Source organism: Halichoerus grypus, chromosome 6 (genome assembly GCF_964656455.1).
Source record: "Halichoerus grypus chromosome 6, mHalGry1.hap1.1, whole genome shotgun sequence".
NCBI classification, from domain to species: Eukaryota; Metazoa; Chordata; class Mammalia; order Carnivora; family Phocidae; genus Halichoerus; species Halichoerus grypus.
This window is the reverse complement of record NC_135717.1, coordinates 118391659-118405265: the sequence shown is the minus strand read 5'-3', so window position 1 is coordinate 118405265 and position 13607 is coordinate 118391659. Positions and strand designations below refer to the sequence as shown.

The 13607-nt window shown below is 55.7% G+C and overlaps 1 protein-coding gene across 1 annotated transcript; it reads left to right on the top strand.

Annotated features, from left to right (window-relative positions):
- Positions 1-911: 911 nt before the first annotated feature.
- On the top strand, positions 912-11803 carry KRT82 (keratin 82). The gene is made up of 9 exons (XM_036096398.2): positions 912-1316; positions 3056-3264; positions 5640-5700; positions 6378-6473; positions 6843-7007; positions 8937-9062; positions 10553-10773; positions 11015-11046; positions 11565-11803. The coding sequence occupies exons 1-9, from the start codon at positions 912-914 to the stop codon at positions 11801-11803; spliced, it is 1554 nt and encodes a 517-aa protein (XP_035952291.2).
- The last annotated feature ends 1804 nt before the right edge of the window (positions 11804-13607 follow it).

Genomic DNA, 13607 nt, shown 5'->3' with positions numbered 1-13607 from the left:
TGGGAAGGGAGCCGGTATCCCTCATCCATCTGAGCAATTTCTGAGGGCAACAACGGTCCCCGGATATGTCCTCAGATTACGGCAGGCTCTGTCTACTCGGGGAGTAGGGACAAAAGGCAAACGGCTAGTGACACAATAGTGTCAACCTAATGGCTGACATCAATGCATCTTTGAGGGTCCAAAGGGTCTTGGGGAAAGCATCTCTTCCTCTCCCTTCCTCCAGCACAAAGCATCTCCTCTTGAGCCCCCTGCAGGCTTTTTTTGGACTAAACGGGCCCCAGAGACAAGAATCCGTGTCAGGAGCCTTAGTGGTTCTGAGCCAGAGCCAACACCCTCCTGGCCTGAGGAGGGGCCGGGCCCAACCTGCTTGTGGAGGCTTCTCCCACCTCAAAAGCCTCCCTCCCAGGGAGCTTCTAGGAACACCCAAGAGCCTATGGAGGGCACTTGGATCTGGCACATGGGCAGAAAAGCAGAAAAGCAGCCTTGGGGAAATAGAGCATCCCCAAGCATAGTTAATTTGGCCTCTAGTCTTGGGCAACAGGGGTGTATAATTCATGCCTCTCCCCACCACAAAATGGCATAAAGTCCTAAATCCCCCTTTCCTTGAAGCTGAGCCACCCAATATGCCAAACGTCTGTCTGGTTGGCCCCTTTCATCGCCCCCATAAACTAGGAAAGAGGACAGCAACACTACCCATTGCTCCTTCCCTTTGCTCTTCGCTACCCTAATTATCCACCTCGGTACTTAGCAACTGCCAATATCCCAAGCTTATAAACCTGTTAGTGGTGATTTGGGGTTTGACTCTGTCTGGCCCACCACCCCCGACGAGATAAAAGCAGGGAAGCTGGGCTGGCTTGAGAACTCGGGCCTCGCGCTCTCCCCTCCAGCTTCCTCTCTGCCTCTCCCCCACGATGTCCTGCCGCTCCTTCCAGCCAGGCTCCAGATATGGCGGTCAGAACTTCAGCTCCTGCTCAGCTGTCCTCCCCCGGATGGTCACCCACTATGCAGTGAGCAAGGGGCCATGCCGGTCCGGGGGCGGGGGGGCGCTCCGCGCCCTGGGCTGCCTGGGCTCCCGGAGCCTGTGCAATGTGGGCTTCGGGAGGCCTCGGGTGGCCTCCAGGTGTGGCCTGCCTGGCTTCGGATACCGAGCGGGGGTCCCCTGTGGGCCCTCGGCCTGCATCGCCCCCGTCACCATCAATGAGAGCCTGCTGGTCCCGCTCGAGCTGGAGATCGACCAGGCCGTGCAGAGGGTGAAGAGGGACGAGAAGGAGCAGATCAAGTGCCTGAATAACCGCTTTGCATCCTTCATCAACAAGGTAACAGGGAGGCGCCCTGCTCGGGGGGCTATGGGACTCAGAGAGCGCTTTGCCTCTGGGGCAGGGAGGCAACAGAGAAGGCGTGGTGGATGGACCGCCTCTCCTGTACTGTATGATCCCTAATCGTTGAAAGCTGCTTCAATCAGGCTCAGCACCAGACCTTTCTGCCTGCTAGTTCTCTTTTTTACTCTCCTGTCATCTCTCTCTGAATGTTACCTGAGAAAATCACCAGGGCTGCCTGAGGTCAGACTACAAGAGGAACTTCCAAAGCAATGATAGGTACTGAAAAGAAAAACCAACGAGGCAGAGGAGGCTGTGACAATAGAGCCGCCTTCTGAGTGCCTGAGCTGGGGTGAGAGCCTTGGGCCTGGAGGCAGGGATGGGCCCCGTGACCCCAGATTTGCCACCAGAGTAGGCCTGGTGTGAGGAGAAGATGGAGCAGTCAGAGCTGGGAGCACACGGTTGCTGTCCCCAAAGCCACAGCTCCCAAAGGCTACAGGGAGGGGTAGTGTGCGGCCTTTGAAAGGCACTGACCTGGCCAATCCCGGAACTCCGAGCAGCTGCCTCTGCACCTGTCCCCACACCCCAGGGAGGCTCCTGGGATCAGGGGCTGAGCCAGTGTTTCTGCTGAGCCCCCAGCTGTAGGGCAAAGAATCCTGGGTCAGAAGTCAGGAGGCCTGGGCCCTGGTGTTGGCTCCACTCCTGACTGTTGTCCTGAGGCCCTGTGCAAACCTCTCACTCCTCAGCCTCGGGGCCCCTGCTGCCCGGTGGGGAAGGGGGACTTGGTGGTGGGCAGTCAAAGGAGGTAAGATAGGTAAAAGTGCTCCAAAAAGAAACTTAGTTCAGTAAATGGGAACTGTTTCACTTACAGTTTTATCTTTAAAGCTCATTAAGTTCTGGGCTCTGACCTTCAGCAACATCACACCACCTTCCTGAGGCTGGGAGCTCCCCCCCTCCTCCCCGCCCCAGTGATGCGGCCGTCGACCAGAAGTAGGGCAACATTTCTCCCTCTGCAGATTGCTTTCAAGGATTGGACACTGTGTTCCCTCCGCCAATGGCTAAGGGGGTTGCCGTGATCAGCTCACTCAGGTCTCCTCATCTCGGTTTCTAAGCCACCAAAAGGGAAAAGCTGGCGGGTAGCTCTCCATGTTCCCGTGACAGGGACATGTTTTGGACGCAACCACACAGGGTGCCTCAGAGTCGGGGGAGAGAGCTTAGAGTCCTAGGACCAAGCCTTTGATCTGACATCCCCTGAGTGCCCCTGGGCTGTGACCAAAGAAAGCCTGAACTCCCAGGCATCCTGTGAGCAGTTTGCATTAGCATGAAGATTCCTGAAGTGCTTCCCAGACACAACACGAAGCAGGAACCTTAGGAAGCCGAGCGAGGCTTAAAGGGACAGGATGTGTTGGCCGAGGTTGCAAGGCTTGGCAGGCAGGGCTGGAAGGTGGCCCTGTCCCAGGCCTATTGGGACAGTACTCCTCCCATAACAACGTGCGACCCCTGGGTGGAAGGTGAAGGTCTTATAAAAGCTCCCCTGGGCAGGGGATTCACGGAGACATCCTCAGGTGCCAGGCTACGCCGAGAGCCTTATCTAAAAATATTAGCCCATTGGCAGCAGTGTGTTGGGAGTAAGAGCACACGCTGATCCCATTGCCCACCCACCCCGTCACCTCTTACCGTCTCCCAGCCACGGTCCCCAGGCTCCCTTGCTCTCCGTGACGTCCTGTTCTTGGCCGCAGGTGCGCTTCCTGGAGCAGAAGAACAAGCTGCTGGAGACCAAGTGGAACTTCATGCAGCAGCAGAGGTGCTGCCAGAACAACATAGAGCCCATCTTCGAGGCCTACATCTCCGCCCTTCGGCGGCAGCTGGACTGCGTGGCAGGGGACCGGGCCAGGCTGGAGTCTGAGCTCTGCAGCCTCCAGGACGCGCTGGAAAGCTACAAGAAAAAGTGAGTGTGTCCCACGTTCACCCCACCAGGGAACCTGAGGCAAGCTCCATCAACAGCCTGGGCTTCGGTTTCCCCATCTCTACAGTGGGAAGTGTCCAACTTCATGGATTAGGTAGAGCAAGAGTGCAGTGGGATAACACAGGCAGAACACCCAGGAAACTGACACTCAGTCGAGCGCGCGGTAGAAGGTCTGAACTTGTGTATTTGTCTTCACCTCCGTTTCCGCCGCCCTCCCTCAATAAGGCCCTCCTCAGCTCCCTGTAGTACTAGTTCTTTCTCCTGCCATTTCCTGCCCTCCAGGGCTCCGCTCTACCACTTGGTCTGCTGCATCTTCTATCGATCCCCGTTCAGATCCAGAACCACGTCTTATTCCGCAAACAGGCCCCCAAACCCTCTTCCCTCCAAGCTTTTACTCCCACTGCCCCTTCCTCCTGATAAGCCCCTCTCGGCACCTCCTGGGACCACATCCAAGCTAACCTGGCCCACGTTTTCCCTCACTCCCTGATACTCAGCTCCTGGACCTCGAGTCCACAGCTGGAAGCCATCACCCCTCCGCTCACCACCAGGGCTCTACGTCCCCAGCTCTTATGGTTAAGGTCAGGTGTCCTGCTAGACTTGCCCTCCCTGAGGGCAGCTCCCGGCCTGCCTCCAAGGAGAAGGTAGCTGAGAAACAGATGCTAACTAGGAGCTTGCAGGCTGCTGGGTCCCGTGCCTGCAAGAGGCTTGAGGCCTGGATAAATGGCCTCATGGGTCCTAGGTGGGTGTCTCTGGGTCCAGGGTCCATGGGAGCACATGTTGGTGGGGGAGGGTTGAGAGAGACACATCTCCATGACAAGAAGCTGTCCAAGCAGGCTCAGAGCCACAGTTCCTAAGGGATGTGCGTCAGTGGAATGCAGCCACGTGGGGGCCACTCGTGCTGCAGGTGTCAGTCTTATGCCTTCCTGGTGCCAAACACTGTGCTGAGCTGGCTCCTGCCCTCAAGATCCCCTGGTCCAGCACAGACCTCCATGCGCACAAACTGTCACGATGGGGTACAAGGCAGAAGCGGAGAGGAATGCCCAGACAGTGAGGGCGCAGACGGGGCCCAGGAAAGCTTCCTGAAGGAGGTGCCATTTGCTCGGGGCCATGAAGTTTCATTCTAGTTGGGCCTTACAAAAAGGGAGTCCAGAGTAGATCCCAGAAAAGGGAAAGGGACAGGAGCAGGTGACAAGAAGGGCCAGAGTGTGCCAAGTGAGAGAAGACCACTGAAGCAGACCGTGACAGGCGAGATGTGGCAAGGCCAGCCCTCTCAGCTGGAGCAATGCCTTTCTTGGCGGGTAACATACAAGGTGGGCAGGAGACGTGGTTTGCAGCTCACGATGGAGACTTTGGACGGGGAAAGCGGGGGGAAGAAGGATGACACCAAATGCTGGTTTGATAGTAACAGCCAACGCTTATGCAGCCTGCACCCCGTGCCAGGGCAGCCCAGCGCTTGGCAGACACTAACCAGTGCATGCATTAGCTCACGGCAGCTCCGTGAGGCTGGACTAGGGTCATTCTCATTCTGTACATGATGAAGCTGAGGCACAGAGAAGTCCCTCACCCAAGTCCCTTCCCCAAAGTCACATGACTAGCACCTGCCCGAGCTGGGATTCACGCCCAGGTAGAAGGCTCCAGCTCCCAGGGCCCATGCTGAGGCCGAGGTCTGCTGGAATAAGGAAGGATGGGCGTCAGGAAGCACAGTGAAGATGTTAATGGATCAATATCACTTATCAGACTGAGTCATCCCAGCCAGACTGAATGCCCTGGCCCTGATTCCATTGCCCAGGAAGACAGGGAGTGGGTGAGGAGCTCCCTCGGAGCCTAGAGGTGGCCGGGCTGTCTCTACGGCTCTGGTAAAGTGGGTAATTGCTACCTCTGCAAGTAGAGGCCAGGCTCAGACCTCCACTGGCGGGCAGGGCACAGGGCAGGCTGGGGTTTCAGTGTCTGCAGCCAAATCTGAGAACAACTCAGAGAAGGCAGCCAACTCTTCACCACCTTCCCAGAAGAAACAACTAGATGATGTGGGCTTCCTTCACAGCAAGATAGAATGAAAGTGGCCTTAAGAAGGACTTCCCAGAAGATGATTAATCACAGGAACAGGCTACTAGGGAGTGGGGAGGGAGGTCAGCATGCACAGTGGCTAACGAGAGGCTAGGATGACAACCATCTGTCCTGGGTGGCTGGAGGGGCTGGAGGTGTCCAGTGACGACGGGGGCCAGGCCCGGCGACTCCTTAGGGCATTAAGTCAGTGAGAGGCAGATTTGCCCCCCAGGCTCCCTCCCTCAGGCTGGATACCAAGGCTACTTCTGAATCCCCAAGCCAGACTAAAATATTTTTTCCTGCCCATCCACCAGGTATGAAGAGGAGCTCTCCCTGCGGCCCTGTGCTGAGAATGAGTTTGTCGCCTTGAAGAAGGTGAGGGAGGGCGGCACAGGGAGAGAGAAGGCCCCCTGAGCTGGCCCAGGTGGCCTCACCACACTCAGCCCCTGACCGAATCCAAACGTGTCTGCAGCCCACCCACCCCCCAGCAGGGCCTCTCCCCTCCTCAGAGCCCAGGGCCGATCCTACCGACCCTGGGACAGAGGAAAGCCAGCCGTTCCCCACTTCTTGCAGAAGGGCAGTGATCAACCTGGCCTCCACCTCCCAACTCATGTGGGCCCAACCCGGTTAGGGTTGTGTCTACACCTGCCCGAGAAGTTGGAGATAGAGGTAATGCCCCATCAAAAATCAAACAAAACCTCTGACTCCAACCACAAAAGCTGAAAACAATAGCGATGGTTTCTCAGATAGACACCGAGGTGTTCTATGGCCCATGCACCACACAGAGGGCTCTGAGAAGCTGTATTCAAGGCTCCTTCAAAACCCACTCTGTCAGATCCTTCCCTATCAGGGTGCCAGGCCCAGGCATGGGGTCCTGGGGCTGGGGCTCCTCCCTCCATCCTTGGCTTTGTCGCCTTTTCACTTCCGCATGCGCCTACACGGGGTTCCCACACCAGCCACTGGCTTGCCTGGGAGGTGGCCCAGTGGGAGGAGAGGGTGGCTCTTACACGTTCCCCTGGCCCCAGTTATCATTGTCCCTGCTCTGGCCGCAGGATGTGGACACGGCCTTCCTGATGAAGGCTGACCTGGAGACCAACGCAGAGGCTCTGGTCCAGGAGATCGACTTCCTAAAAGGCCTGTATGAGGAGGTACCTGCAGCCCCACTGCCCACAGGGGCTCGGTCAGGGGCCAGTGCCATGGGCATGATGGAGTGGGAGAGCTCCGGCCAGAGGGTACAGTCCGGGGCAAGCTGCCTCAAAAGTGAGCACGGGAAGAAATCAGCACGGGCAGCTGGTTCTCAGGCAGTGAGACCCCCAGAAGTCAGAGGGCCCAGACCTTGGCTCTTGGGTCTGCGTGACTAGAGGGGGGATGAAGAACAGGTTGGTGATGGAAGGCTCAGGACAGCTCTGCAAAGTCCTGTGCAAATCTGCTCTGGGAAGGTCAGAGCTGCTTTCCCCCTCCCCCGCTCCACCTTTATCCTCTAAATGCTCACGCATTCCCACCTGCCCCCCACCCAGGAGATCTGCCTGCTCCAGTCTCAGATCTCCGAGACCTCCGTCATTGTGAAGATGGACAACAGCCGGGACCTGGACGTGGAAGGCATCATTGCCGAGATCAAGGCCCAGTATGATGACATCGCCAGCCGCAGCAAAGCCGAAGCCGAGGCCTGGTACCAGAGCCGGGTGAGGCCCGGGCAGGGCCGGGCTGGGACCCCAGACCCCCCTCCCCTAGGGAATGAGTGAGAAGATAATGAGGGCCGCTTCACACCACAACCACAGGGAATCCCGTAAACCCTGGGTCCTGTTGTTTCTGCCAGGCTCCGGGGCCGGTCCCTGCAGAGGATGTGGGAGGGGACCCCATGGGCAGCCCAGGCCTGTCATCAGGGTGCCGGGGCGTCCCAGCTTTACCCACGCACCGACACTGGAAGTGTTCCCCTAGGCAGTACTCGAGAAGCACTAATTGGCAATGACTGCAAAGAGGGCCCTGGGCTTCAGGGCGCGAGGGAGGCTAATGGTGCAGTGGGTACTGATGGTAGGGCAGGAGCGGTCATTAAAGCGGCCCCAGACAGAGGGAATTAGGGGCTTGCTGGGAGGGAGATTGATACTCCCAAGGGCAATTTGATTTCGCAAATATTATCATCTCCGTCTCGTCTACCCTGTCGGCGAAAGACACGAAGCATTCATTCGCTCGGTCATTTCTTCATCCAACAAGTGTTTATTGAGCAACCATCATATGCCAGGCACTGTTCTAGATGCTGGATTCCAGCAGGGGACTGAATAGACAGCAAACCCTGCCTATGTGTCACTTTCATTCTAGAGGACGGGGCGGGGGGGTGGAGGGGCTGACAATACACAAGGTGAATCAGTAGGTGGGTGTACGTTAGATGGTGGCATGCGCTTTGAAGAAAATCAATCAGCATGAAGTGCAGGGAGTGTTGTGGGAATGAGGTTTTAAATAGGGTGGCCAGGGAAGGATGGCCTTACTGAGGTGTGTGGCACTGTGAGGATACTAAGAGTCACACCATCCCTGTCCTCAAAGAGGTTACAGAAATAGACTGCCCACAGATGACACGGGAGTTCTCTGTTGCCGTCAGGGACACAAGCTCCTGCTCGCTTTCTATTCTGCTATCCTTAACATTGCTGTAATCCTCACGGTTGCCTCACGTCCCAAGAAGGCTGCCATATCGCTAATCTCACATGCTCATTCCAGGCAGGAAGAACACAAGGAAAAAGAAACACGCCAACTGGGTCATCCCCCACTTTAAACAGCTTTCCTGGAAGCGTTACCAATAGATCTCATTAATGAAAAAGCCAAGAAATATTCTCTTATCTGGGCTCACTGCCACCCCAAATAAAAGCAGAATTCTGTTGGAAGATGAGGAGAGCACATATTGCTAAGGCAGCTGCAGGCTTTGTCACAACAGCCAAACGACAAAAGAGCCAAAGAGAGTGATTTGCTTATCACTTGTTTTGCCTTCTCTATGCAAAATGCTCCCATCCATTATATGCAGAAAAGTTGGCTAATTGTTTTTAATCTATAGATGTAAATCTATAAAACATATTCAGAAATTGAATTTGGAGCAGCAAAAGTTTAAGAAAATGTTAAGTCAAAGTAGGAAGTAACACTGCATTTTGTTTTCTATTGTTTTGAAGGAGAATATAGGAAGATACCCACCCTGGTGAGGCAAATGTGGTCTGTCCTCACTCCCAGATCTGTCAGGCATCCCAGGCTGAGCACAGAAACCCCTTCTAAGGTCCAGAGGGAACTCTAAAGGGGAAGGAGCCCTCAGAAGACCCTGGGGCTCTGGGCTAGGGAGAAAAAGACAAGCCACAGAACAGCTAAACAGAGAAAAGGAGAGCTTAGAGGAGCATTTAATAAGCCTGAATATTCAGGGCTGGGGAAGGAAATAAGAAGCAGCCCAGAAAAGGACCCCAAAGTTGACCAGAAATAGAAAGGGGATGGGGAACAGAACAAGCATAAGAATCCAGAGAGCCTTGAGCTGGGAAATCCCTGGAGGAGAGACTCCGGACGGTGAGAACAGGGGGCTGCAAGGCGCCGCCGTGTGGGTGTGGGTGCCCAGGGCTCTGACCCGCCTGTCCCTCTCCCGGCAGTATGAGGAGCTGCGGCTGACAGCCGGGAGCCACGGTGACAACCTCCGCAACCGCAAGAATGAGATCCTGGAAATGAAAAAGCTGATCCAGCGGCTTCAGCAAGAAATTGAGAATGTGAAAGCCCAGGTGAGGCCAGAAAGCCGTGGTCGTGAGGTCCCATCCCAGGCTGGCTCACTGCTGGTCCTGGGGGTACGTCCGTTCTCCCTGGGAGCACCTGGAAGTGGGCACGAACTTGTGCCCCTCGCTTATGAGGGAACAAGCCCTTTCTACGAAAGCTGACCAACAGCAGCAGCAGCCTAGGGAAACAGCAAGGTCCCGAGAGACTCTAGGCAACTTTCAGTCCCAGATGAAATAGCAAGGGTGCTCCCCTCGTCGGGGGCACAGAAAAGATGGCTGCCATGGCCACTTCTAACCCAAAGACTCCAGTCCTGTGATCCTGAAATTCCAGATGACTCCCAGGAGTCCATAAATGCAGACCCACTTTGTCCTCCTAGGCTGGTGAAGACCAGCCAGACCCTTCAAATCTATTAGCCCCAAAGAAATTGCTCAGATCTCCTTGAGGTGTTATAGACAGAAGTGGTCCGACATTTCAGAAGGAACCAGATGTCACAATCCTAGGCTGAGAGGCACAGCAGCTTTGAATCTGGCATGTCCCCATGACTGTGAAGGAAATCTCCTTCCTCCTCCTAACCCACACTCACAAAGCTATTCACCCAGCCAATTATGCCACCCCAGCTGGTGTCCTACAGTTCAACTCAACTCTGACACTGTCTAGCTGGAGAGAGCGTCAGATCCCACAGGGTAAGAGTCCCAGCCCGCTGCCCCCACTTCAGATGCTGACCACGAGTCCAAGTTGTCACCTGCACTTCTGACCCATCAGCTCTACATCGGAGGTTCCCATGATCCCCTCTTCAGGTTCGATTAATTTGCTAGAGTGGCTCAAAGAACTCAGGAAACAATTTACTTACTCTTTAGCAGTTTGTTATAAAAGGCTATGATAAAGAACATGGATGAACACCCAGATAGAAGAGACGCATAGGGCAGGGTAGGCAGGAAGGACACGGAGCTTCTATGCCACACTCTGGGCACATGAATGTCCCAGCACCTCTGCATGTTCACCAACCTGGAAGCCATGTGAACCCCATACTTAGGGGATTTTATAGAGGTCTCCCCTCCTAGGCATGATCAATTATTAACTCCATTTCCAGCCCCTCCCCTCTCTCCGGTAATGGGTGGGTGGGGCTGAAAATCCCGTTTCTAGTCATGGCTTGGTTTTTCTGGTGACCAGTCCCCATCCAGGAGCCATCGAGGACTCACCCAGAGTCACCTCATTAGAACAAAAGACGTTGCCAGCATCCAGGAATCCCAAAGGATTAGAGAACTCTGTGTCAGAACCCAGGGTCAAAGACCAAATATTAAATCAGAAGGTGCTCCTAATGCTCTTTATCACTTGGGAAATTACAAGGATTTAGGAGTTCTGTGCCAGGAACTGGGGGCAGAGACCAATATATGTATTTTTTATTATCTCCCAATGACCATGTTCTCCCTGTTCTTCTGAGAGTCAGCCTAGGGCTCCCGGGGCCCCCAGTAATGCCTTGCTGTGCCCTCTCCCCCAGCGCTGCAAGCTGGAGGCCGCAGTGACCCAGTCGGAGCAGCAGGGCGAGGCGGCCCTCAGTGATGCCAAGTGCAAGCTGGCGGGGCTGGAGGAGGCCCTGCAGAAGGCCAAGCAGGACATGGCCTGCCTGCTCAAGGAGTACCAGGAGGTGATGAACTCCAGGCTGGGCCTGGACATCGAGATCGCCACCTACAGGCGGCTGCTGGAGGGCGAGGAGCACAGGTGAGTCCGGGCTGCGCACCAAGGGCACATTCTCCCTCCTCCCTCTGGTCGCTGCTGCGGCTGCGGGTGGGATTGCCTGTCCTGCAGTCAGGGAAAGTCCCAAACGGCCCAGAATCCGCAGGCCCTCCCCCTGAACATAGTGCTCAGTAGTGGCGGTGGCATGGGCAGGAGGAGGGGTGTCCCACGTTTATCCACCTTGTTCTCCATGCAGTTACCTGTGTCTTCTTTCCTCTCCCTCCAGGCTGTGTGAAGGCATTGGGCCCGTGAATATCTGTGAGTAGATGCGCACTCCCCTGGGGCTCTGGGGTCCTAGGGACTGATCAAGCCAACAAGGACAGACCACACCGCCCCGGCCCAGACATCAGCATGCCCTCCCCACCCCAGGGAAGAGCTCTGTCTGCCAGGAGCTCCTGGTCAGATGGAGGGGCTGTACTTAACTTTGGGAGTCAGAATTATATTAGGAGCAGAGATGCAGCTGGGCCTCAGTGCTTTGGGGCCTGGAAGCTGCCGGGAACCATCATGACAAGGGGGTGCCTCTCTGAAGAAAGCAGTTTTGAAGCAGGTTCAGACAAGTAGAAACTGAGAGCATGAAGCAGAAGCCAAGGCCCTGGAGAAAGAGGAGAGCTTCTAAGCACTTTCTGTGGCTGGTGTGGGAAGCGGGTGGCTGGAATGGGAGTGTCGTTGTTGGTGAGTGGCAGCAGGTGGGGGCACGGCCTGGTTGAGAGGTTTCAGGGCCATGCCCTTCGAGCCACACGCTGCAGGACCCTGAGCATCCCTCCCTGTTCCCACAGCCGTGAGCAGCTCCAAAGGCGCAGTCCTCTACGAGCCGTGTGTGGTCAGCACACCCGTGCTGAGGACCGACTACTGCCCAGGGGGCACCGGGGTCCTCAAGACCAGCGGGGGCTGCAGCGTCGTGGGCACCGGTGAAGTCTACATCCCCTGCGAGCCCCAGGGGCTGCTGGGCTGTGTGAGCGGGCGGGGTTCCAGCATGAAGCTAGGGGCTGGGAGCAGCTCTTCCTACAAGTGTTAGCCCAGCCCCCGAGGCTGGAAGCCCAGGGACAGGGCGCCAGCCCCCCGCCTGGATGTTGTCCCCCGACCAGGGCTGAAGACAAGGATATTCCCAAACCCCACCTTCCTGTATTGACCACACGTTTCCCTTGGGTTTTCACTGAGAGACGCCCCTCAGGCATCTCCAAGAGTCACCTCTCACTTAGCCGTGTGCAGACCCTGAGCTAGGCCTTCGGGGTGAACACATCAAAGTTCTGCTTTATGGATTATCCCCTGAAAGGTTGCCCACAAAGCCAGTCTCCCACTCCCAACCCCTGGAAGTTCCCCACCTCCCTTTCGTCTGGCTCTCATGCACCTAAGTGAACTTCTTTTAACACCCAGCTAACACATGCACTATTGCAATGATCAAATCCCATTCTGAACTCCAAAACCAAGTGCCACTGTTTCAGGATCACTTGAGACCTGTTCATGGTCCTCTCGGTTGGCACGTAGAATCGAGAGGTGGTCTTTGGGCAGTAGATTCACCTGCTCAGGGGTGCTGGACTCGCACTATGAAAATACATCTTTTTCCTGACCTGCATTGGCAGCTGATGGCGGGCAAATGCCAAAACAAAGGCAAGGGGACGTGGAATGCTTCCTGGACGGAGAGACAATCACGAGCGGACACCATTTGCTCGATGGAAACAAGACCCTCCCCCACCCTCCCGTACATAGCCCTCGCTGCCCCACCCAGCCCCGCCCCTCGTCCTGCACCCTCTCCTTCTAGGTCCTCTTGCTTCCCATCTGATATGAACATGTTTTCCTGGCTATAGTGATGTGGGGCTGCCCAGCCAGGCTTTGGCTCAGGGGCTGCACAGAATGTGTTGCGCTGACCCCATCTCCCCAGAGGCCCCTAGCGCTGCATCCTGCAGGAACCCACCCACCCAGGGAGCCTCCATCTCTGTCATAAGCCTCTGGGCTTGTCTGTTCCCAATAAACTGACTGTTCCCAGGCTGCAGGAATCCAGATTATTCACTTGGCTTTGTGGGGTACAAGAAGGCTGGAGGGGAACCATTGAGCAGCCTTTGGGAGCTGGGAGCTGGGAGGGCTTGGGAATGGAAATGAAGGTTATCATACTCATGGAAAAGCTACATATGCATGATTTGCAAACAGCCTGTGGAATAAATGTGGATCCATACAAATTGCATTTAAAACCTGCATATCACACCCCAATAGACTGCAAGTCACTTGCCATGTTAAAAACCATGGCCTTATACACGTAGGCCTCCTCACCACATGGTCCCCTGCCCGTGTCCTAGAGAAAGCCTGTGGGGGCCCGAATTATGTTGATACTTAGCAGCCTCCCCATCCCGGACCAGTCTCAGGGCAGGTCAGGTGCAGGCCTGGGGAAAGCTGTGCAGATGGGCACCAGTCCAGCCAGGGAGGAGAAACTTCTAGTCCCCTCTCCCTCCTAGGGAGCCCCAAGACCTGGAGATGAGACTTGGTAGTAGCAGTTCTACCCTCTGTGGGGCCCCCCAAACCTTCCTGTTGCCTCACTGATCCCCTGTAACAATCCCCCCACCACAAACTCCCCCTTGTGGCTCCTGAGTGTTAGGGTGTAGCTCCCCTCCCCCCATGGTCCCATGCAGAGCTTCTATCCTGTACCAACCCCTGCATTAGAAGCTGGTGATACGGAGGTGACTAATACCCTCTCTTGACCCCAGAGGGGCTCTTGGCCTCCCAGAGGAGTCATAGATAATGAGAGGCAGAGAATATGGGAGCAACAGGAAAAGGCAACTAATGAGTATGTCTAGAAAGGGGGTCAGAGAGAGGTTCACAGAGAAGGT